We start from the raw sequence: 23,202 nt of genomic DNA on the forward strand, positions 1-23,202 counted from the left end.
GGCGGCGATGCGGGGCCGGGGGCTCCTGCCACGATGGCTGCTGCTGCTGCTGGCACTCTGGGTGCAGGTAAGCTGGGCGCACAGTGGCGAGGGGCGCGGACAGGGCGCACCGGGCCGCCCCTCGGGGCCAGGAGGGCGCCTCGGGGCCGCAGCGGTTCCGAAGCCCTCGGGGCTGCGCGCGGCTATCGGGGTGGGGGCGGGGCAGCAGGGCTGCCCCCAACCGGGCACCCGGCGGGCCGACCCCGGCCCGCGCCTCCCTCGGCTCTCCCGCCGCCTTATTTTTAGGTGGCGCGGCCCATGGGCTATTTCGAGCTGCAGCTGAGCGCGCTGCGGAACGTGAACGGGGAGCTGCTGAGCGGCGCCTGCTGTGACGGCGACGGCCGGACGACGCGCGCGGGGGGCTGCGGCCACGACGAGTGCGACACGTATGTGCGCGTGTGCCTGAAGGAGTACCAGGCCAAGGTGACGCCCACGGGGCCCTGCAGCTACGGCCACGGCGCCACGCCCGTACTGGGCGGCAACTCCTTCTACCTGCCGCCGGCGGGCGCTGCGGGGGACCGAGCGCGCGCGCGGGCCCGGGCTGGTGGTGACCCGGAGCCGGGGCTCGTCGTTATCCCCTTCCAGTTCGCTTGGCCGGTAGGTGCGCCCCTTCCCCACACCCTGTTCTCCACCACCACCACCCCTCAGCGCTCTGAGCCCAGCTCCGCACTCCAGCACCTGCGGCCCCGCGGGGTACTGGCGGCGCTCACCCAGACGGGGCGGGGCCGGCAGGGGGCGCCCCGCGGCGGGCGGTCCCCAGGCGCGTGCTCTGCGGGCCGGTCCGCGCCTGGCCACGTGGGCGCGCAGGAGCCGCGGGGCCGACGAGCGCGGGCGCGGGGTCGCGGCGGGTAGAGCGGTCCGCGTGCGCGGCGGCCCTCGGCGTGTGCCTGCGACGCCCAGCTCGTGTCTGTCTGGGTGGGGAGGCGCGAGGCGCCCCGGGCCTGGGCAGGCGGCGGAGGCATGTGCGTCGCGCGTGCTGGGGCCAGTCTGGGGCAGGCCCTGGCGGAGCCGCCCCGGGCCCTTGGCCAGCCTGCACCCGCCCTGCAGTTTCCTGGATGCCCCGGGGCACGGGCAGGCACTTGGGACCTGGGTCGGGAGGGCCTAATGCGTGTGTGTTGGCGGAAGTCCCTGCTGCTGGAATAAAGATGCCCAGAGGAAACAGTGGGCCCCAGTGCTGTGACCCTCAGTGCTGTGATCCTTGTGGAGCTTCTCGTTTGTGTTTTGATTTTGTTATGTTTTGGAGGGTGGGAAGCTGAGACTAGGGGGCGTTTTGTCTTCTTTGGGGTTGGCCAGACAGACAAGAGCCCCGGCCTGGGCATCCTGGGCATGCTGGGAGGAGGACATGGGGATTCTGCTTTGGGAGACAGGCCTTTGCCCATGGCTGCCTTGGGCAGTAGGGTTCAGAGGGCTGAGGCATCAGAACTTGTAGGTTCTTATCTGCTCGTTGGCTGTCTGCAGGCCTGGAATTGAGTGGGGGCAGGAACTGGAATGGCTCTTGAGTAGGTCTTTGCTGTGGTGGGGGCAGCTGGGGCCTGTGATTAGGGAGTGGACAGAGCAGGTGCCCCGGGACTCAAGGGCCTTTCCTGGCTGTGGTCTTCTGGGTGGCCCAGCCACTGGGAGGCATAAGCCACCTGACGTCCTGGGCCTTAAAGAGCCTGGAAATTGGGGCCAAGCATGATCAAGGCTGGCCAGCAGGCTCTCCCCTGTGCCCAGGCTGCATCCCCTCTGTGGGCTGCCCCGGTTTTCTCCATCTTCACCCTTCCTGGTCCTGCCCACACTGGGGATGCCTGCCTGCCTGCCACAGCCCCTCCTGCTCTCCCCTACCACTCAGCACCCCTGGTATTCCTTGACCCGGAGCCCTCAGAGTGGGGAATGTGTCCCCAAGATGGAAAAGGTCAGGGGCAGGCATGGGCGGGCCCCGGCAGTTACCACCAGCCCAGCCCCCTTCGCCCCCACAGCGCGCATCGGGCAGGTCTGAGCAGGGCCCGCAGCCTGTCATCTGCACTTGGGCTAGAGCCAGCACAGCTCCAGATCGCTACCTGAGGATGTGTTTTCTGCTGGAGTTGGCAGCAGTGGCATGGGGGCAGGGAGGCCCTGGAGGAATGTGACGGGCCAACGCGTGTCCCTCGTGGCTCTTTGCCCCGCCAGGCGGCCAGTCTGTGTGGGATGGGATGGGGCAGGCCCTCGCCTTCCCTGGTGTCTGGGCCTGGGTCTCAGTCCCATCTTGCCTCCCATCCTCCTACTTCCAGCTGCCTCCCTCAATGCTCCAGGAGGGCCAGGGCCATGGGGTAGTAGCACGCATGGCGGAGGCTCTGCTCCCCTCTCCCCTCCCGCCATGCGACCCGGCTGCTAGGCCTGGAGCTGGCATGGTGATGCCAGCACCCTGGTATTTCCGCTCAGCCAGCAGCAGCCCCGCGGCCACACTTCTCCAGCTTGCCACAAGTTCAACTCTGTCCTCTGAACTGGGGTGCACTTGGAATCAAGGTGGCCACTGGGGCACTTGGCTCTGAGTCGGCGGAGTGAGGACTGTCTAGGCTCCCAGGGACTGAGGCAGGTGCTTCAGCCTGGAGGGCGGGGCAAAGTCCTAGCTAGGACCAGCGGAGACCCCTGGGCTCCTTGGAGGAGTGGGTGTGAGGTGGGCCTCTTGAGAAATGAGACAGCGGTGGGAGCTACTGGAAGCTACTTTGAACTCTGCACATGACCTTGCTTGGGGCTGTCTGTGGCCTGTGGCTCCATGTTGGTTTGAGGTTCAGCCTCTTAAAGTTGATGAGCCTGGGGTCTTGGATGTGGAAAGGTGCAGCCCTGGCTGGCTGCACTTGTGTGGGGGCTGTCTTCTTGGCCCTGCCCCACATGCCTTTCAGAGCTTGGTGTCATCTTGGGTTGGTCCTGATTCTTGGCCTGTGGCTGTTCACAGGTGTGAGTGAGTACTCTGTGTGGCAGTGGCCAGAGGAGGGTTTCAGAGGAGCAGGAAGCTTTCCTGTGGGGCCTGGTGGATTAGGGGAGGTATAGGGTGGTCAATAGTCGGCCCTAACCTGGACAGCCAGGGTCCCACCCTGCAGAGGACTGACCAGGAAGGAGACATGGTGGTCCAGCTGGAGGCCACTCCTGCTTGGCTAGCCCACCTTCTGAGCTCAAGAGCCCTGTCCAGAGTGAGGTCCTGTCCCCAGTCTGCTTCCTTGGAGGTGGACCCTCCTGGTATGTGCACTGCAAGTACCAGAGGGCAGCTGCCGGTGGTGGCATTGGCAGATCATGGTTCCTGGGTAGGTCCGGGGGTGTAGGAAGACCGGGGTGGGCAAGGGCCCTGCAGATGCCAAGGAGGGCTGGGGCTGGCTGTTTCTGGTGACTCCAGGAGCTGAAATCCGTGGCCATTAGCAGTTTGGGTTCGGCTGTCCTCACCAGAGGTGGATGCAGCAGTGCCTTCTACTAGGACCCTAGGAAAGGCACCCAGCTTGGTGCTGCTGCAGCCCCAAGCCTGGCTCCCAGCCTTCCCCTCCCTCACTGGCTATTAAGCAGAAAGCCCAGGTTCCCAAAGGCTTAGGTGTGCTTGGGGGTGGGAGGAGAGGACTGGTAGGGTTTTCAGGACCAGGGAGACCCCTGGGGAGGGGCTCTGTGGCTGGTTGGGGCCATGAGTGCCAGGGGCAGGGCTGGTGGGGTGTGGACACAGGACCCAGCCCCAATGCATCCAACTGGCCACGGAGGCCCAGCCTTATGAGTCCCCAGCCAGGCTGTGCTGATAGGTGCTCCAGAGCTGCCCTCTGCTTTGCCTGGAGCTAGGGGCTGGTGCAGCACTGGCCTCTTGCTCATCCTGTCCACCTCCATGTGCCTTCTCTGCACACAGGAGGTTGGGGTGGGGTGGGCACTGCCCTGTATGACCCTTCCACACCTTCTCAGTTGGGACCAGGAGTCCTGCTCAGGGGGGGTTTCGGGACAAGCCGAGCTTGCTTTGCACCCGGGAGGAGGAAGGGCTGCCCAGCTAGTAGGTGGTTTGCAGATGGCTGGGGATCTTTCTCTGGACCTTAAGGGTGTAGCTGGGGAGAAGGTGAGTTGCAAAGGTGGGTGTGCGGGCCCGGCTTGGTTGGGAAGGGATCGTGGCTCCCAGGCATCTTCCTGGATGTTCTGTGGCGCCTGGACTGAATGGGGAGTGGGCTGGGCCAGAATGGGATCCTGGAGAGCCAGGCCAGGGCTGCACTGCAGGCCCTGGTGCCGACAGAGGTCCTCAATCACCAGCCTTAGCTGGTCGCCCACCTCAACTGATCCCTATGCCCATGCTCAGCCTGAATTAGGCCGCTTCTCTCCTTTAGTGAGGGCCTGGGAGTGTGAGGGGCTCTCAGGCTAGTCACTGGTGGGTCTCTGGAGCCTGGGGTGGGAGCCCTCCCCCGTCCCTTGGAGGACAATGGTGGTGGAGGCCTGAGCCTCTCCAAAGCTCGGGTTTCAGGAAATGTATCTGCTGAGAGCTCCTGGCTCCGGCACCTAGCGCTGTGCTCTGGGGTTGCTGGGGATGTGGAGAGAGCCAGGTGGAGGCTTGGGCCTGGGCAGTGAGCCTGAGGCTGTGTTGGCCTGGGTGCTTCTGGCGGTGGCCTTGGTGTGGCGCGCTTGGTCCCACATCTGCCTTTTATCCCACCAGCTTTGTCTGGGGGTGGGATGGGTTTGGACTTAGCCTTGGGGCTCTGCACAGGGAAGAGGTCATCATGGGGTGGGGTGGGGTTGGCTAGGAGTGTGACCACGTGTGGCAAGGCCTCCCGTGATGACATCCTCCAGCTGGGGGCCTCTGGGGCTGGGTTGGGAGGAGGCTCTGGGTTCTTCCTGCTTGTTGGGGAACCCGGGCAGGCGGGGGTCTCGGACCTGCGCGCAGTCCACCCATTTCCCCTGCTGGTCCCAAGTCCCTATGGCCCCCTAGCCCCATCCCTTGGAACAGCAGGAACTCTCTGCATCCACTCAGCACCGTTGTTCCTTCTGTCCTGTAGGGTTCCACAGAACCCTGCCCCAGACCACGGGCCACAGGTTGTCATTTGCAGGGGAGGAAACGGAGTCTTAGAGGCTGGTGGGTGGGAGAGAGGGGCTGGGAGGGCCTGCAGGGCCTGGCAGGTGGGCGAGAGGCAGGTGCCATCCCGCCTGCCGGCTCAGGTTCTCTCTGGATGACTTCCTGCCGCCCAGGTGTAGGGAACCCAGCTGGCGGGCGGTGGGGCCCTCTTGGGCGGCGGGCGGGCGGGCTCATGTCCCTGTGGGAGTGTGTAACTGGAGCCCCAGGCTCAGGCGAAGGTGGCGGTAATCCTACCTGGGCGGCTGGCGTGGGTTTCCTGGGAGCTGGGAGGAGCTCCCTGCTCACCCTGCAGCCCAGGTGTGGCTGGAGCTGCTGGGCCCTGGCCAGTCGGCATGGCCCACTGGGTGGTCTCAGATCCACTCTGGCCCTGTCCTCACTCTTGGCCTTGATGATTCCATGTTCTGCTCAGCAACTAGAGCAACTGTGGAGCTGTTGGCCTCAGACCCCCAGTGGCCTCTGTTTTGTGGAATGTCAGTGACAAAGTCACCTGTGACCCTCAGGTGAGGCATGCTGCCTGGTGCTGCCTCCCAGCCCTTGTCCTTGCTCTGAGCCCTGCTGTGTGGTCCTTCTGCTCACAGTGCCGCCTCATTGCCCGGCAGTCCCCGTCCCCTGCCCCTCTCCAGGACAGGAGTTCTCCTCTGTGCTGGAGCTGGATTGGTTCACGCCTGATGAACGAGTGCAGGGGACAAGTGGAGCCTGGGAATGGGCTGGAGGCCTCGTCTGTCCCCAGGAGGCAGATAGGACTGCCAGGCAGAGGTGTCCAGGTGTAGGCCCCAAGGCAGACAAGTGGTGTGCCCAGGTAGTGGCTGTGAACACGGGAGCCATGAGCCCCAGGAGGTCTCTGCCACCGGGCAGACAAGGACTGGGCGCTTGGGGACTGCCTGGGTCCTATGGGTGGGGCTGGGAGTCCTCGTGGCTACAGGGAGCCCTGGGAGAAGGGCAGTTGCTGGCGCCTGGCGGGGGTGGGGGGCATGGCGGGCATTGGGAGGAGAAGTTAAGAAAGACTTAAAAAGTGGAATAGAGAGGCATGGTGAGCCCCACTGGGAAGCTTCTAGAAGGAGGCAAGGTGATCCTTCCTTGTGGCCTTGCTCCCTTGCTGGCCTAAGCTGTCCGTATTTGAGGTGTCACCAGGCAGGGGTCCCTGAAGCCAGGCTGGGTGGTGGAGGCTGAGCATGATTGGGGCTGGTGGGCACTGGGTTGGGGAAGCTGAGCTCTTAGGTGCCAGGCATGGATGAGGGTGCCAGGCTTAGGGTTGGAGTCGATGGGAGGATGCGGCAGTGAGAGTGGGCCCTCTGGGGCTGTGTGGCTTCCCCAGCACAGCCCGGCTTCAGGGAGGGGGCGCCTCCCCAGATGCCCTGTGCAGTGTCCCTTTGGTGGAAGGCCAGCAGGCCTGAGGTCAGACCTGCTATCCCAGGGGCCCTGGCTGGATGGAGCCGGTTGACCCCAGGATTGTTCATGGGCTCATGGTTGCCCTGAGGATGGTGCTGGGCAGTGTGGACGCAGCCACAGAGGGTCCTGGGCTGTACAAAGTACCTGAGGGGCCGTGCAGCCGAGCAGCTCAGAGCCCCCTCTGCAAGGCCAGGTCTGTGTTGTCAGAGTGACCGACACAGCTGCACCCATGGCTGGGCAGGAGGGCCAGATGGTGGGACAGCTGCGGCCCTGGCAGAGTCTGTGCCGGGCAGGCCCAGGACCACTTGGGTCTCAGTTTCCTCATCTGCACCTGCCCGGGCCTGGGTGGAAGCCTTTACGGGTTTTGCCTGTTTGCTGTGAAGCTGCTGTCTGGGGGGCAACACCTGAATTTGGCCTGTGGGGGTGACTCCACGTGCCTGGTGGAGGGGCAGCAGGGCGGGCAATGGGACCTCAGGTGTCCTGCCATGGGTGCTCTCACATGGAGCACACCTGTCAGGCCACCTGTGGGCTGTCTGTGCCACTGTGGCAGGTCACCCCCCCTTAGTTCTCCGCTGACTGGAGTCAGCTCAGGATGGCTGGGTGTGGCCTCCGGGGCTCTGAGGAGGAGATGACCTGTGTGGCCAGGAGGGCAGGGCTGTGGAGGTGTGGCCGGAGGGTGTGGGGCGGGGGCTTCCTGGCTGGGGCTGACTGCACCTCTGTCTGCAGCGCTCCTTCACCCTCATCGTGGAGGCCTGGGACTGGGACAACGACACCACCCCCGATGGTGAGTGCGCCTGGGCAGGGGCCAGGAGGGTGGCTGCTGGAGGCTGCGCTAGGCTGCAGGGAGGCCGGTATCTGGGGACGGAGCTGCTGTTCGGGGACCAACCTTTGTGCTTTGGCAGAGCCGTGGGGCACCTGCTCCCCACTCCCAGCTTGTCCAGCACCATTCTGCTGCACATGTTCTTCTGGGGCCCTGGTTGGTGACGCTGTGCAGTGGGTCACCCCTCAAGTGTCTCCCTCTGGTTTCATGGTCTCCTCCCTGGCCCTCTGTCCTGGAACGTGGGACCAGTGGCCGCCTCTGCAGGTTGGCATGTGAGAGTCTTGGCCCTGTGGTATGAGCAAATGGACAAGAGCCTCCCAGGCAGAGGGGCAGCAGGCATGGAGCCTGGAGGTGGGCAGCACCTGGCGTCCGAGGAGCCATGCCAGGCCCCTATGCTTGCAGGAGGACAGGGTTGGCAAGGCCAGACTCCAGCCTTTCCTTGTTGGCACCAGCTTAGGCTGCCCGTGAGGGTGGGCCAAAGGCAGGCAGGGCCAGGTGTGGCCAGGCCGTGGGTAGGAGCTGAGGGTGGGCCGGGGTCGCGGAGCGGGGCGAGGGACTGGTGTAGTTTGGGTGTACTGCACCGGGGGAGCCTCCAGGCAGTGCTGTGTGGGCTGAGTCAGCCACGCCTGGGCCACCACTGATGAGGCTGGGGATGTGTGGCGGCCAGAAGCTCGGGCCAGAGGTGGACAGAGGCCCAGGCAAGTTCATCAGGGTCCTGGACAAGGCTGGCTGGGCTGAGGGTGTGAGGCCTGGGGGGGGTGGGCTGGCTCAGGGGAATGATGACCCCAGACTTTGTTGAACATGGCGAGGGCCAGGTGGGGTCTGAAGGTTCCTTGATGTAACCTGGTGCGAAGGCAAAGGGAAAGGCATCACGAGCGTCCGGGCTCAGGGTGCCCCCGCCCAGCAGCTCCTTCCAACGTGAGACCCAGCTGCGGGGCGCCTGACTCCCCTGTGTCTGGGGTCCAGGCTGTGTGCTGTCCTGGCTCAGGGTGCCCCCGCCCAGCAGCTCCTTCCAACGTGAGACCCAGCTGCGGGGCGCCTGACCCCCCTGTGTCTGGGGTCCAGGCTGTGTGCTGTCCTGGCTCAGGGTGCCCCCGCCCAGCAGCTCCTTCCAACGTGAGACCCAGCTGCGGGGCGCCTGACTCCCCTGTGTCTGGGGTCCAGGCTGTGTGCTGTCCTGGCTCAGGGTGTCCCCGCCCAGCAGCTCCTTCCAACGTGAGACCCAGCTGCGGGGCGCCTGACTCCCCTGTGTCTGGGGTCCAGGCTGTGTGCTGTCCTGGCTCAGGGTGTCCCCGCCCAGCAGCTCCTTCCAACGTGAGACCCAGCTGCGGGGCGCCTGACTCCCCTGTGTCTGGGGTCCAGGCTGTGTGCTGTCCTGGCTCAGGGTGTCCCCGCCCAGCAGCTCCTTCCAACGTGAGACCCAGCTGCGGGGCGCCTGACTCCCCTGTGTCTGGGGTCCAGGCTGTGTGCTGTCCTGGCTCAGGGTGTCCCCGCCCAGCAGCTCCTTCCAACGTGAGACCCAGCTGCGGGGCGCCTGACTCCCCTGTGTCTGGGGTCCAGGCTGTGTGCTGTCCTGGCTCAGGGTGCCCCCGCCCAGCAGCTCCTTCCAACGTGAGACCCAGCTGCGGGGCGCCTGACTCCCCTGTGTCTGGGGTCCAGGCTGTGTGCTGTCCTGGCTCAGGGTGCCCCCGCCCAGCAGCTCCTTCCAACGTGAGACCCAGCTGCGGGGCGCCTGACTCCCCTGTGTCTGGGGTCCAGGCTGTGTGCTGTCCTGGCTCAGGGTGCCCCCGCCCAGCAGCTCCTTCCAACGTGAGACCCAGCTGCGGGGCGCCTGACTCCCCTGTGTCTGGGGTCCAGGCTGTGTGCTGTCCTGGCTCAGGGTGCCCCCGCCCAGTAGCTCCTTCCAACGTGAGACCCAGCTGCGGGGCGCCTGACTCCCCTGTGTCTGGGGTCCAGGCTGTGAGCTGTCCTGGCTCAGGGTGCCCCCGCCCAGCAGCTGCCTCCAACGTGAGACCCAGCTGCAGGGCGCCTGACCCCCCTGTGTCTGGGGTCCAAGGCAGGCTGTTTTAAGTGGTGGCTGCTGGGAGAGAGAGGCTGGTGCTAGATGCATTACCAGTAGGTACTGGCATGGGGGCAGGGCCGTGTGTGGGGCAGTGGGGCTCAGGTGTGGGGACTTGGGCTCCTCATGGCCTTGGCTGCTGTACTGGTGGGCCCCACCCCACTGGTGTGCGGTATGTGTCCAGGGGGAGCTGGGGGTGGGCCAGGGCAAGGTGGGCACCCGTGGGCCCTGAGCTTCCTGCCTGGCTGGAGAACGTGCCCAGCTATGGCAGCGTCTGTGGCTTCCTCTGCTGCCCCAGTGCCTCTGAGGCCACCAACGGGTTGGTTCCTTGGGCCCATTGCCTCTCCTGGGGGAGGCAGGTACTGGGCTGCTGGCTGACTCTGCTGCCCCTGCAGAGGAGCTGCTGATCGAGCGGGTGTCCCACGCGGGCATGATCAACCCCGAGGACCGCTGGAAGAGCCTCCACTTCAGCGGCCATGTGGCGCACCTGGAGCTGCAGATCCGCGTGCGTTGCGATGATAACTACTACAGTGCCACCTGCAACAAGTTCTGCCGGCCCCGCAACGACTTCTTTGGCCACTACACCTGCGACCAGTACGGCAACAAGGCCTGCATGGACGGCTGGATGGGCAAGGAGTGCAAAGAAGGTGAGGGCCGTGGGCAGGGGCGGGTGGGCCGGGCGGGCTGCTGTAGCCATGCCTCCGCTCCTCTGTCCACAGCTGTGTGCAAGCAAGGATGTAACCTGCTCCACGGAGGATGCGCAGTGCCTGGGGAGTGCAGGTGAGCCTCGCGCTGCCCTCCGGCCCTCCCCTCACCATCCACCACACTCCTGCACCAGGCACCATGCTGGGTCAGCCACTTGCTGGCAGAACAGGCCATCCTGCCCTGCGGAGCATGTGGCTATACAGGGCCTGAGGAGTGTCTGGTGGTGGCTCCATGGAACAACAGAGGCCTGGGGAGGACAGCCAAATGGTTATGCCCCCAAGGGTCAGAGGCCTCAGAGCCACCAGCAGACTGGGAGTCCACAGTACAGGAGGAACTCTGGGGAGCACCGGGGGCCAGACTGGGGGAGAGGCAGCAAAGGAGGCCAGGGGGAAGGAGAGGCGGCACGGTGGAACGGGGGGCTGTGGGGAGCAGGCTGCTGCAGATTGTGGCCAGGTGGGTAGGGGGATGTGGGCCCAGTGGGAGGTGGCCGGGCAAGCCAGTCCTGCAGGCTCCCTAGGGACCAGCGTTGGAAATGGGTTTGATACATGGAGGAGAGAGTGTGTGGGGTCAAGAAGGAGCCCCAGCCTATAGCCTGAGCTGGGCAGGCCAGCTGAGAAGCAGTGAATGTGGGCATGGAGAGGTCTGCCCAGAAATGGGCGCCTGTGCATATAGGTGTGGGCCCTGGGGCTGGGCAGATTGAGGGCAGAGACCAGGAGCAAGTCCCCACAACAGGTGAAGATACGCAGGTGTGGGGGCTGCTGCCATTGGGTGCAGACAGAGAAGGTCCTGGCTCGGGGGTGTGGGGCCAATGTGATCAGGGTGAGGGGTACTGGGCACCCTTCAAGGGCACTTTTGCCACTTTGGGGAGCGAGTTGTGGGCATGGGCTGGAAGCATGGGCTGGGGGTGCTCCTGGCTGGACACTCACACTGTGGGTGCTGGAGGAGGCCCTGGGAGCCACTGGAGTAGAGGGTCTACAGTTGGAGGGAGGCTGCGTGGAGCCTCCAGATGTCCTTGGAGGGCTCCCCTGAGGGCCAGGTGCGCTCCAGTCCAGGACACTGAAGCAGAAAGGTCACACAGCACCAAGTTTGCAGGGAAGGGACCTCAGGGCTTGGGGCTGGACTGAGGCTGGGGACGGAGGTGCCTTGGCCAAGAGATGGATCAGTAGCCCCGATCAGTCCCAGGGAGGGAGGGGAGCCAGGTTGGGGGCTGTCCCTTGAACATAATGGGGTTTCAGACCAGCTGGTGCTCTCAAGGCCCTGCAGGGAACACAGGAGGCTCTGGCCCGGAGTGAGCCCATGTCCTGTGAGGGGTACCAGGTGCCATATCCTGGGTAGAAGAGGACAGTGTGGGGTGAGGGGTGGCCTCATGACTCAGCCCAGGCATGGCTTTTCCCCTCCACTTCAGCCCTCCCTTGTGACCTGTGCTGGAGGTGGGTGGGGAACTCGGTCAGAGCCCTGGTCTCTGTGTGCAGTGCACCACTGTGACAGCTGTACCAGTGTCCCCGATGGTTGGTAGCTGCGTGGCCTGAATGCCCAACCGAGGCAGGAGGAGATGGAAGAACAGCCATCCCCTCACGGCCACAGCATTGGGGCCAGTAGGTGAGCCCCACCCACCCTCTTGCTGGCCCTGTGGTGAGGCAGCTGCTTCCAGCAGCCCAGGCTCAGGTTTCAGTGGAGGACACTCCCCTCCCCAGCCGGATGCTGCTGCGGAGACGGGAGATGGCTGAGCCTTCCTGCCGCCTCCCCAGGCCCTGGAGCTGCTGGCGGGAAGCTGCGTGGCGTGGGCTGCCCCGCCCAGGGCCAAGAGCGTGCCCTTGGGACCCACGAGGTCTGGGCTCCGAGCCCGGCCCTGCACTCCCTGGCGGGTGAACCAAGGCAAGTCATGGCCCCACCCTGAGCCTCATCTCCCAGTGTCACCTGGAGGGAGGATGCCAGGTGGGGCCCAAGGCCTCATGGACCTGCCCAGCACATCCTGGCCTGGACCCTGGAGCCCCTGCTCTCAGCCTCAGTTTCCCAACTGTGAGCCTGGGTGAGCTGGGCCAGTACCCTCGGGCCCAGGGCAGCTCAGGAAGGGCTGTGGTCTTTCCTCTTATAAAAATAACTCGTGGCAGGTGCCGGCGTGGAAGTGACGCGGCCTGGACGTCATTCCCGTCCTGTGGGACATGAGTGCTGTAGGGAAGGGCCCTGGAGTCCCCCTGGGGCCTGGAGAGCAGTCTACTGGGACCTGGGGCGTCTGCTGTAGGACCCCAGGCACTCTGACCTGGTGGCTCTGTGTCGCCTGCACACCTGAAGGGCTGCCAGAGGGGACACTGGCGGGCAGCACGGGAGGAGCCCAGCCTAAGCCTCAAGGCCTCAGAACCAAGGGGCCCTTGGGGCCCTTTTCCAGGGAGCTCCTCTGGTGCGGCAGCCTCCCTGTGTGGCCTTCAGCAGGGCTGCCCAGGCAGCCTGTGGCCACAGCATTCCTGAGGCATGCCCTTCACGGGCTTCACTGAGACACAACTACTGGCCTTGAGTAGCAGCAAGGTCATGTGCATGCCCAGGGTCACACGGCCAGGGTGGGCAGAGCCTTTCCTGATGCCTGGCCGGCCTGCCTGGGCCCCGTAGCAGCTGCCAGCTGCCAGGCCTGGCGCACCTGGTGAGTGGGAGCTGGTGTGCACGCCCTGGTGGGCAGGGCCTTCCTTTGCCGGCGCCTGTGCTTGGGGCTGGCTCAGGGTTGAGTCCCAGAATAGCTCGGGGAGGAGTGACGGGACAGCTGGGGCCCAGTGTCCACAGCCAGCAGCCGGGAGTGCCCATGGCAATGGCTGGCCGGCAGGTTCCTAACCCCTTCCTGGCTTGAAGCCACTCTGGTTCAAAAGCCAGACCGCTGTCCCTGGGGTGGCCTGCATGACTGTCTGCTTCTCAGCCACTTTCAGCCGCCACTCATGGACCTTACACCTTGGCCTCCCTAGGTGCAGCTACGGCTGGCAGGGGAGATTCTGTGACGAGTGTGTCCCCTACCCTGGCTGTGTGCATGGCAGCTGCGTGGAGCCCTGGCACTGTGACTGTGAGACCAACTGGGGTGGCCTGCTCTGTGATAAAGGTAGCCTGGGGTGGGGAAGGGGCAGGGGTGGAGGCCAGACCCCGGCTTAGAAGTGGGAACTGCAGCTCTGTCCCTGAGGAACTGTCCATGCCCCCAGACCTGAACTACTGTGGCAACCACCACCCCTGTGTCAACGGGGGCACCTGCATCAACGCTGAGCCTGACCAGTACCACTGCGCCTGCCCTGATGGCTACTCCGGCAAGAACTGCGAGCGGGGTACGCTGCCAAGCCACCCCAGAACTCTGGCCAGGCTTAGGGCTGGTCTCTGGGGAGCATTTCTTGGGCCTTGGGCCTGGTGGGCCGGGGAGGAGCCCTCGTGCAGCAGTGGGTTCTGGGTGCCACCCTTTCACCCCCACTTTGATTCTGCAGCTGAGCACGCCTGTGCCTCCAACCCCTGTGCTAATGGGGGCTCTTGCCATGAGGTGCCATCTGGCTTCGAGTGCCACTGCCCATCAGGCTGGAGTGGGCCCACCTGTGCGCTGGGTGAGTGCCCATGCATGTGTCTGGGGTGGCCCTGAGGGGTTCCCGGTCAGGACAGCACCTTGGGGAGAGCAGTATGGATGCCATGGCCAGGACATCCAGTGGCAGGGAGACCCAGGCATGTAGCCCTGCTTCCCACCAGGTGCCGCCCCTCCCCACACAGACCGTGCCACACGCCTTGCCTCTCCCCCTCCACAGACATTGACGAGTGCGCCTCGAACCCTTGTGCAGCAGGCGGCACCTGTGTGGACCAGGTGGATGGCTTCGAGTGCATCTGCCCTGAGCAGTGGGTGGGGGCCACCTGCCAGCTGGGTAAGGGCTGCCCGGGGCCACGTGCGCATGGACATCAGGCTGTGCATGTGGCTGCGGCTGCTGCTAGGCTGCGGGCGCCGGGTGCAGGGTGCAGTGAGCAGGTGGGGCCCAAGCCCCACGGCTCCCTTCTCGTTCACAGACGCCAACGAGTGTGAAGGGAAGCCGTGCCTTAATGCTTTTTCTTGCAAAAACCTGATTGGCGGCTATTACTGTGATTGCATCCCGGGCTGGAAGGGCATCAACTGCCACATCAGTCAGTATGGGTGGGCGCAGGCGGGTGGGGCTGGGGCATGCCAGGGGGCCCCGACCCTGACCTGGACCCTCTGCCCCCAGATGTCAATGACTGTCGTGGGCAGTGTCAGCACGGTGGCACCTGCAAGGTAGGGCACTGTGGCCGCTGCCCTAGGGCGCTGGGAGGTGGCTTGGGCGGGAGGGCTGTGAAGCACTTACCTCATGGCCCTGCATGCCCTGCCCAGGACCTGGTGGATGGGTACCAGTGCCTGTGCCCCCGTGGCTTTGGAGGCCGGCACTGCGAGCTGGAGCGTGACGAGTGTGCCAGCAGCCCCTGCCGTGGGGGTGGCATCTGCGAGGACCTGGTGGACGGCTTCCGCTGCCACTGTCCCAAGGGCTTGTCAGGGCTCTTCTGCGAGGTGAGGCCTGCTGCAAGCCGTGCTGCCACCTGAGGGACCTGCAGGGGCTGCAGTGAGAGCTCCCCAGAGTGGCCCCCACACCTTGTCCCCCAAGTCCCTGAGAGCCTGACTGGGTAGGGCAGCCCCATCTGATGGAGGGGGCAGGTGGGCAGCCTGAGAGGGCCCCAGGTCAGGCAGGGTGCCTGGGCGCGAGGGTGTCATGGGTCACAGTGGGTCCTGAGCAGCAGTGAACGTTCCCTGGAGCCCCCCCCACTCCCTAGACGCCCCCCCCCCCCCCCCCCGCCTTGGCCCTGGCCACACTGGCCTCTGCTCTGGCCTTCTGCCCAACAAAGTCCTGGCTTCGGGTCTGTGAACATGAAGTGACCCAGGGAGGGACCTGCAGTGTTGGCTCTGAGGGCGCCTGGCATGTGGGGTCGGGAGCTAGCTTTCCTGCCAGTGGGAGGAGCTGAGGCCGGATGCTGCTGTGGGAGGCAGAGGAAGCTGTGGAGGCGAGGGGCTGGGAGGGCCCTGGGACCCACAGGTGTTTCCGTCCAGCTGACGGCCAGTGTGGTCTCAAGCAGGCAGGCCTCCCTCCAGGCTCTGGCTGGCACTGCCCAGCCTGGGGCTGGGCGTCAAGTCATTTAGGTGGAGCAGTGGCCTGGCCTTGGGGCTCCCCAGGGATCTGCCTTCAGGTGAACACAGGCCTGGCGGTGCCCCTGTCTGGGCTGGGCTCTCACACATGCTCCACCTGGGCCACAGGTGGACGTGGACCTTTGCCAGCCAAGCCCCTGCCTGAATGGTGCCCGTTGCTACAACCTGGAGGGCGACTACTACTGCTCCTGCCCTGAGGACTTTGGCGGCAAGAACTGCTCGGTGCCCAGGGCGTCCTGCCCTGGTGGAGGCTGCAGAGGTGCAGGGCGCAGCCCTCAGACCCAGTGGGGTCAGGGTGGGGCAAGCCCGGCACCGCTGGCCTGACTGCTGTCCCTCTGCCACAGTAATCGATGGCTGCGGTTTGGAGGCAGGGTCCCGGGTGCCTGGCTCGAGGCCCTCCGGTGTGTGTGGCCCGCACGGGCACTGTGTCAGCCAGCCCGGGGGGAACTTCTCCTGTGTCTGCGACAGCGGCTTCACCGGCACCTACTGCCACGAGAGTGAGTACCTGCAGGGGCGGGGGGTGGGAAGGCCAGCCGCCGGACTCACGCGCCCTCTCCCACAGACATTGATGACTGCCTGGGTCAGCCTTGCCGCAATGGGGGCACCTGCATCGACGAGGTGGACGCCTTCCGCTGCTTCTGCCCCAGCGGCTGGGAGGGCGAGCTGTGCGACACCAGTGAGTGCGGTCCCGCCCCTCCAGGGCCTGACTCCGCCCCCCGCAAGCCTGCGCCCCTCCAGGCAGGTGGGCTGGGGTCCTTGGCCCCTCCCCCCCGCCGGTGCTCCCGCTGACCCGGCGTCCTCGCCCCCAGATTCCAACGACTGCCTCCCCGACCCCTGCCACAGCCGCGGCCGCTGCCACGACCTTGTCAACGACTTCTACTGCGCCTGCGATGGCGGCTGGAAGGGCAAGACCTGCCACTCGCGTGAGTGCGCGGCTGCAGCTGCCCGCCGGGACCCTGCCCTGGCCGGGCCTGCCTGCTGAGCCGCCGTGTGCCCGCAGGCGAGTTCCAGTGTGACGCCTACACCTGCAGCAACGGCGGCACCTGCTATGACAGCGGGGACACCTTCCGCTGCGCCTGTCCCCCGGGCTGGAAGGGCAGCACCTGCACCATTGGTGAGGAGCCCCCACCCGCTGCACACAGCCGCCCAGTCCCTGCTGCCCCACCCGGGCTGGGGTCTGAGCCGACGATGCCTCCCTCCCACAGCTGAGAATAGCAGCTGTCTGCCCAACCCGTGCCTGAATGGGGGCACCTGCGTGGGCAGCGGGGACTCCTTCTCCTGCATCTGCCGGGAGGGCTGGGAAGGCCGCACCTGCACACACAGTGAGCTGGGGAGCGGACTGTGAGGGACCACTTGCCTGTCCAGTGTCGGGGGGTTCCACATCTCTCCATGAGGCTCCTATCCCAGACCTCCTCCTCCCACCACCTGCCCACACCCACCCTTCCCCCAGAGGTGCACCCCTGCCCAAGCCCTCCCCCTGCAGCTAAGGGCTCCTGCTCATAGGCCCCTTATCCACCTCCTTGGCGACCCTTCCTGGACTCTTGACTCCTCCACCGCTCTCCTGCCCCACAGCCTGGGGGGGCTGGTGTGGACAGTATCTGTCTGCCCATGAGCCTGGGCACCCAGGTCTGGCGTGGAGGTGTGCTGGGCAGGTGGCCACTGGACCAATGGTCTTCTCTCTTCCCTCAAATCCAGACACCAATGACTGCAACCCTCTGCCCTGGTGAGTGGCAGCCCCAGAGGTGGGGTGGAGACTTTGAGGGAGGGACACCCTGATGCCCACCCTCTCCCTGCAGCTACAATGGTGGCCTCTGTGTGGACGGGGTCAACTGGTTCCGCTGCGAGTGTGCACCTGGCTTCGCGGGCCCTGACTGCCGCATCAGTGAGCAGCCTAGGCGAGCTGGGTGGGCGCAGGGTGTGAGCTGCCACCTTGGGGGCCCCTCCAGCCAGCCTAGGTATCAAGATTGGGGACCCAGACATCCACATCTTGCTTCTGCTGCACCAACTGTGTGTCTTGTTGTGTCCTAGGGCATGCCCTCCAGTGACAAAGTGGTGGCCCTGCCCTGGACCAGTTGAGGGTCATGGGGGGAGGCAGGGGGCCATCAGGGTACAGCATAACCTCTTAGCTGTGGCCCAGGGCCATTGTCCACCGGGTCTACCCTGGCAGTGGAGTGTGCTAGGAAGGCCTGGTGCCTGGAGACCCCTGTGCATCCCCGTCCCAGAGGCAGATGGAGGGCTGTGGGGGTGGGAATGCCTCAGGCTGGTGAGTGACAGTGGCAGCCGCTATCCCAGCTTAGGCTGCTGTGGGCAGGTGGCCCTGCTGAGGGAGCCTGGCAGGCCCAGGGCTGTTCCCATGGGGACCCTGCCCAGGTCCCAGGCCCTGCTCTGGTGCCAGCCTGTTGCCCCTGAGTGCCAGCCACTTTCTTGCAGACATCGACGAGTGCCAGTCCTCACCCTGTGCCTATGGGGCCACGTGTGTGGATGAGATCGACGGGTATCGCTGCAGCTGCCCACCTGGCCGAGCTGGCCCCCGATGCCAGGAAGGTAGGCTTGGTGGGGGTGGTGCTGGGCAGGGCTGGGCCCAGACACCCCCTGCAACCCTGCTCTTCTTTGGCAGTGATAGGGTTTGGGAGGTCCTGCTGGTCCCGGGGCACGCCGTTCCCACACGGGAGCTCCTGGCTGGAAGACTGCAACAGCTGCCGCTGCATCGACGGGCACCGAGACTGCAGCAAGGTAGGGCCCAGCTTGGAGTCACGGGCCTGCCTGCCCTGCTGGGTCTGCTGAGATGCTGACCCCAGGCATCCGCAATCCTAAGGCTTGCTCTGAGATGTCAGGAGGCTGGGCGGGGGTGGGTCAGGGCTGGAGGTACCCACTTCTGAGACATCCTGGGAGGGCCCCTGGGCACAGCCAGGCCCCACCCCTCCTTGTGCAGTTGGGAAAACTGAGGCTGAGCCTGGGTTCATGGGGCCACCTGCTCCGGTGGAAAAGCTTTCTGAACTGTGGTGTTCAGCCTGGCTCCTAGGGCCTGGATGGTGGGGGAAGGGCTGCATGGTGGACCCGCTGACCCAACCATCAGTTCCTGTCCCCATGGTGTCCATGCCTGCCCCAGGTGTGGTGTGGGTGGAAGCCCTGTCTGCTGTCTGGCCAGCCAGCCACCCTCAGTGCCCAGTGCCCGCCCGGGCAGCAGTGTCGAGAGAAGGCCCCAGGCCAGTGCCTGCAGCCGCCCTGCGAGGCCTGGGGGGAGTGTGGTGCAGGGGAGCACCTGCCACCCAGCACACCCTGCCTGCCGCGCTCTGGCCACCTGGATAACAACTGTGCACGCCTCACACTACGCTTCGATGGTGACCAGGTGCCCCGGGTAAGTGGTGCACAGCTCCCACAGCCCAGGGCTGCCTGTGCTCCTGTGGACTCAGATGAAGGGGTTATTGCATCCTGGGTGCCATTGGGCATGGGGGAGGCTGGGAGAGGCAGGTCCAGGCTGGACTTCCTGTTTACCCGGCCATCTGGGTCCTGGACCACAGGTGGCTGTGGGCTGCCCTGATCTGTTGCCTGCAGCTTTGTGGATAGTTCTTGTGGATAGTTCTCCTTCCTGCCAAGGTCCTGCCCTAGTTGTCTGGGTGCCCAGAGCTGACCTGCCCATCCCCCCTGGGGTCTCAGAACCTGAGCCCCTCCAGCCCCTCCTCCCCTCCCCATCTCCCTGGGTGGACCTGCTGCCCCAGGATGGGCGGGGGGCGGCAGGGCAGGCCTTTTGGTCTGCTCTGCTTCCCCTGGTAGGTTGCAAGGTGTGTCTCACCATGAGCCAATGGCCACTGAGGGATTGCTGGCCTCAGGCCGCCAGTCCCAGGCCCCACTCACCTGCTGCCCACTTTTGCAGGGCACCACCGTGGATGCCATCTGCTCTGGGATCCGCTCTCTGCCTGCCACAAGGGCAGTGGCCCACGACCGCCTGCTCCTGCTGCTTTGTGACCGGGCCTCTTCAGGGGCCAGTGCAGTGGAGGTGGCCATGGTAAGTGCATCCTGAGCCCTGAGGGGACCTGTGACATGCTGAAGTCCCTTGGAACCAAGCAGGCTTGAGGAGAAGTGTCAGCAGGGCAGGAGGGCAGAGCAGTGAGTACACAGGGCCTGGATGGCCATCCACCTGGGGACTTCCCCTGGGGAGGTCTACCTGGGATCTGAGTGCCCCTGGGAAGGGTGGGAGGGCAGAGGTTGGAGGACGTGATGACAGGATACCAGGATGTGCTAGATTGGAGAGCCTGCAGGGGCTGATGGCTGTGGGAGGCTGTGAAGTCAGCTTGTTGAGGGCCAGAGGCAAGGGACAGGTCCAGAGCAGGTCCACCCAAAAGCAGTCCACAGGGAGCTTGTTTGTGGGCAGGGCAGTGGCTGCCCTGTGTGGTGTGGAAGGAGTGAACAGAGGCTTTGGGGGACTCAGGTCTCAGTCAGGGCTGGGCCTGGTCTGCAGAGGCAGAATGGGCAGAAGTGGGTCAGCAGGTAGCAGGCTGGGCAGGTACTGGTCAGAGGCATGGACAGTGATGGCCAGCACCCCATCAGCTGGGCGGCAGAAGTCCTTTCCTGTGTGTGCTATCTGAAGCCACAGAGGTCGGGGCTGTTGGGCGGAGGGCCCTGGGTAGGGGCATGCCCTAGAAGAAGTGGCTGGCAGCTGGCAGCTGGTGGGATTGACCAAGGGGAAGGTTCCACAGGAAGGGATGCCCGACAAAGGGTGGGTGGTCTTGCTTGGCGTGGAGGGACAGTGGTCAGGGAGAGTGAAGGGTGGAAAGTCCTGAGGTGCAGACGGGGTGCCAGCGTGGGCGCAGGGGCAGAGGTCGAGGCCTGGGGACAACGCTGGTTTGCACAGCACTTGGGTCAGAGGCTCTTCTCCCATGAGCCCCCCCCAGGGGAAGCCTTGGGCCCCAGGCTCCCTCAGGCCCTCACCAAGGGCAGCACAGCCCTGGTCATGGCGCCCCCTGCTGGTGGCCCCCTAGCCAGGGCCTAGGCCTCCTGGGGCAGGCTTCAGGGACAAGAGCAGTGTGTCCCCAGCCGTCCCCACAGGCCATCTTCTGCTGCAGTCCTTCAGCCCTGCGCGGGACCTGGCGGACAGCAGCCTGATCCAGAGTGCAGCCCATGCCCTGGTGGCTGCCATCACACAGCGGGGCAATAGTTCCCTGCTGCTGGCGGTCACCGAGGTCAAGGTGGAGACGGTCGTCATGGGCGGCTCTTCCACAGGTGAGCAGGACCCCAGACCAGTGGGACTGCACCAGGCAGATCGGGCTCAGATGGCGGGTGGGGGACAGGGAGCCTCCAGCCCTACCCCGCAGGAGCCTGCCCGGGGGTGGGTGCCCCAGCAGCTCCTCAGTCCCTCCCTCGCCCAGGTCTGCTGGTGCCCGTGCTGTGCAGCGTGTTCAGTGTGCTGTGGCTAGCCTGTGTGGTCATCTGTGTGTGGTGGACACGGAAACGCAGGAAAGAGCGGGAGAGGAGCCGGCTGCCCCGGGACGAGAGCGCCAACAACCAGTGGGCCCCACTCAACCCCATCCGGAACCCCATCGAGCGGCCGGGCGGGGGCCCAGGTGGAGGGAGCCACAAGGATGTGCTGTACCAGTGCAAGAACTTCACGCCGCCACGCAGGGCGGGAGAGGCGCTGCCCGGCCCCGCGGGCCTCGGGGGCGCTGGGGACGAGGAGGAGGACGAGGAGCTGGGCCGTGGAGGGGTGGACTCCCTGGAGGCGGAGAAGTTCCTCTCAAGCCAGTTCACCAAAGAGCCCAGCAGCTCGCTGGGGAGGCCTGCCCTCTGGGCCTCAGGCCCCAAAGTGGACAACCGCGCCGTCAGGAATGTCACGGACGTGCCCTGTGCTGGCCAGGACTAGGCACAGCCGCCCGCTGGCCGGGACCTAGGAGCCCTCTCCGGGGCCCCGCCACCTGCCAGCCACGGGAGGCCGAGGCCATGTGCATAGTTTCTTTATTTTGTGTAAAAAAAACCACCAAAAACAAAAAAATGTTTATTTTCTACATTTCTTTAACCTTGTATAAATTATTCGATGACTGTCAGGCAGAGAACAGCGGAGTATTCTCAGATAGTTGCTATTTTTGTAAAGTCTGCGTTGCGCGTGCTGTGTGGCAGGAGCGGGCGGCGTGTTCCCCGGGTGGTATGGCCTTTGTCACCAGAGGCTGTGTGCTGTTTACAGAATCTTCTTTTTTATTCCTCACTTGGGTTTCTCTATGGCTCCAGACCAAAGAGCCCATGAGACCGGGGCTGTCAGCGTGGCCCCTGGCTATCTATCTGTGTGGCCTGTGGCTGTTGCTGGGACCCATTGCTGACAGCGTGGCCTCGGCTATCTGTATGGTCCATGGCTATGTGGTCCCTGGCTCTCTGGGTGACTCGTGGCTGTGTGGCCCCTGGCTCTCTGGGTGACTCGTGGCTGTGTGGCCCCTGGCTCTCGTTGGGCCTGTGGCTGACAGTGTAGTCCGTGGCTATTGCTGGGACCCAGGGCTGACAGCGTGGCCTCTGGCTGTCTGTGTGGGCCCCGGCTGTCGCTGGGACCTGTGGCTGCTGGTGGTCGGTGGGACTGGAGGTCCTGCGTGACTGGGGCTGGGGGCAGAGCTGTTGCCCGGCGTGGGCCCCGTCCGCCTGCCGTCCTTGCTTCCTGCCCAGACTGCCCTCAGATCGCCGCACTGTGCTTTCAGAAGTGCCCTTTCCCGCTGCTCGGTTTCCCCTTCTGGGATGCGGCAGCACTGAAGCTTGTGACAAGTGCCTTCACATAGACCCCCTGCAACTGTCAGCGTTTGCTGTGGGCGCCAGGCTGCTGCCCACCTGCTGACCCTGGCCCCTTGTGAAAGTGCATTTCTGTACATATGTACATATTAAATGAATCACTCTGTATATTTGATTTAATAACTTAAACGCTTTGGCCTCCCTGTTCTTTGGGTGCTGTTGCTTTTTTATTTGGAGTTGGGGCAGAGGTGCAGGAAAGTGAGGTGTGGTGGGTGTCGGGCCAGGTGGCCCTGGCCTGGAGTTCCTTGGTGCCCTGAGGTGGCTGACGCAGGCTTGGTGGACCCCTCCTGGACGGGGTTGGGTGCCTGGCATCCCACCTCCTAATAGCCGAGAAAGGGCTTTGTGAACTATACACATAGCAATGCCAAAACACCTGGGTCCTGATTAATCTCCACACTGCACCCAAGGGAAGGCGCAGCCCTGTGACAGTGGCTGTGTGTCCGGCTGACCCAGGGCATCTCCCAGGTGTGCACAAGCTGTTCTGCCTCCTGCAAGGGGCAGGGGCTGGTGGAGGGTGAGAAGCAAAGCCAGGAGCCATGGCTGAGGAAGAAGGAGCCCCACAGGAGCCCGGGAGAGCGATTTCTAATGTACATTTTGTTGGGTGACCTGACCTGCTGGCCACTGCGAGGGATCATTCTGGATACCTGTCCTTGGGTTGTTTCTGTGGGAATTCTCCAGGGATCTGCAGCTCTGACTGCCGTGAGCGTGGTTTCCATGTTCTGGCCTGTGTCCTCCTGCCAGCCGCTTCTCTAGGTGAGGCCAGGTCTGCAGGAACAGGCGCAGGAGCTGGTGGGGGGAGCTTATTCACTGTTGGCTGGACCCCAAGGGTAAGCCCTCCTCCTCTCTTGTCCCCAGGAGGAGCCATTGGGCAGTCCAGGTGGGAAGCCTGCCCTGAGGAGTTGTGTGTGGTTCATGCCAGAACTTGAGTGGACACGAGACCTGCATGCCCACCACCAGGTTGGCCAAAAGTATCCTCAGCTCCGAGTTTCCTTCTGAATGGTGTCTTCCTAACCTGGGGTCCCCTAGGTGCCTAGAAGAAACAAACACGACTCTGTCTTGGCCTCTGCCTGCCTGCCTGCCCCATAGTGGTTTTTCAGTGTCAATGAGCAGAGCACAGCAAACCTGGGGGGGTCTGGCCATGACCACGAGCCCCAAGGGCCTGCAGAGGCCTGGGGCATGTCCTTGGGAAGCTCAGGAGCAGATCCAAGGGCTGGGGTGTGGCTTGTGGCTGAGCG

At 64.7% G+C, this 23,202-nt stretch overlaps 1 protein-coding gene across 2 annotated transcripts; it reads left to right on the forward strand.

The window, feature by feature from the left end:
* Jag2 (jagged canonical Notch ligand 2) lies at nucleotides 1–22,096 on the forward strand. 2 transcript variants are annotated; one of them, XM_076849536.2, is made up of 26 exons: nucleotides 1–67; nucleotides 286–636; nucleotides 7,196–7,253; nucleotides 9,744–9,995; nucleotides 10,068–10,128; nucleotides 13,002–13,132; nucleotides 13,230–13,349; nucleotides 13,503–13,616; nucleotides 13,812–13,925; nucleotides 14,065–14,178; nucleotides 14,259–14,305; nucleotides 14,402–14,575; nucleotides 15,314–15,464; nucleotides 15,550–15,702; nucleotides 15,768–15,881; nucleotides 16,015–16,128; nucleotides 16,206–16,319; nucleotides 16,411–16,527; nucleotides 16,901–16,928; nucleotides 17,002–17,087; nucleotides 17,636–17,749; nucleotides 17,823–17,938; nucleotides 18,315–18,563; nucleotides 19,080–19,211; nucleotides 20,269–20,425; nucleotides 20,572–22,096. In XM_076849536.2, the coding sequence occupies exons 1-26, from the start codon at nucleotides 8–10 to the stop codon at nucleotides 21,060–21,062; spliced, it is 3,732 nt and encodes a 1,243-aa protein (XP_076705651.1). In that variant the 5' UTR covers nucleotides 1–7; the 3' UTR covers nucleotides 21,063–22,096. The 2 variants fall into 2 exon arrangements, with proteins under 2 accessions (XP_076705651.1, XP_076705652.1); XM_076849537.2 differs by lacking the exon at nucleotides 14,065–14,178.
* Nucleotides 22,097–23,202: the final 1,106 nt, after the last annotated feature.

Source organism: Callospermophilus lateralis, chromosome 3 (assembly GCF_048772815.1).
Source record: "Callospermophilus lateralis isolate mCalLat2 chromosome 3, mCalLat2.hap1, whole genome shotgun sequence".
Taxonomy (NCBI): domain Eukaryota; kingdom Metazoa; phylum Chordata; class Mammalia; order Rodentia; family Sciuridae; genus Callospermophilus; species Callospermophilus lateralis.

Bases quoted from the DNA above. Each gene is read 5' to 3' on its own strand.
- Jag2 (XM_076849536.2), top strand. From the start codon at position 8: ATGCGGGGCCGGGGGCTCCTGCCACGATGGCTGCTGCTGCTGCTGGCA. The intron at 13,350-13,502 runs GTACGCTGCCAA...TTGATTCTGCAG, and splicing joins CGGCAAGAACTGCGAGCGGG to CTGAGCACGCCTGTGCCTCC. The intron at 16,129-16,205 runs GTGAGTGCGCGG...GTGTGCCCGCAG, and splicing joins GGGCAAGACCTGCCACTCGC to GCGAGTTCCAGTGTGACGCC.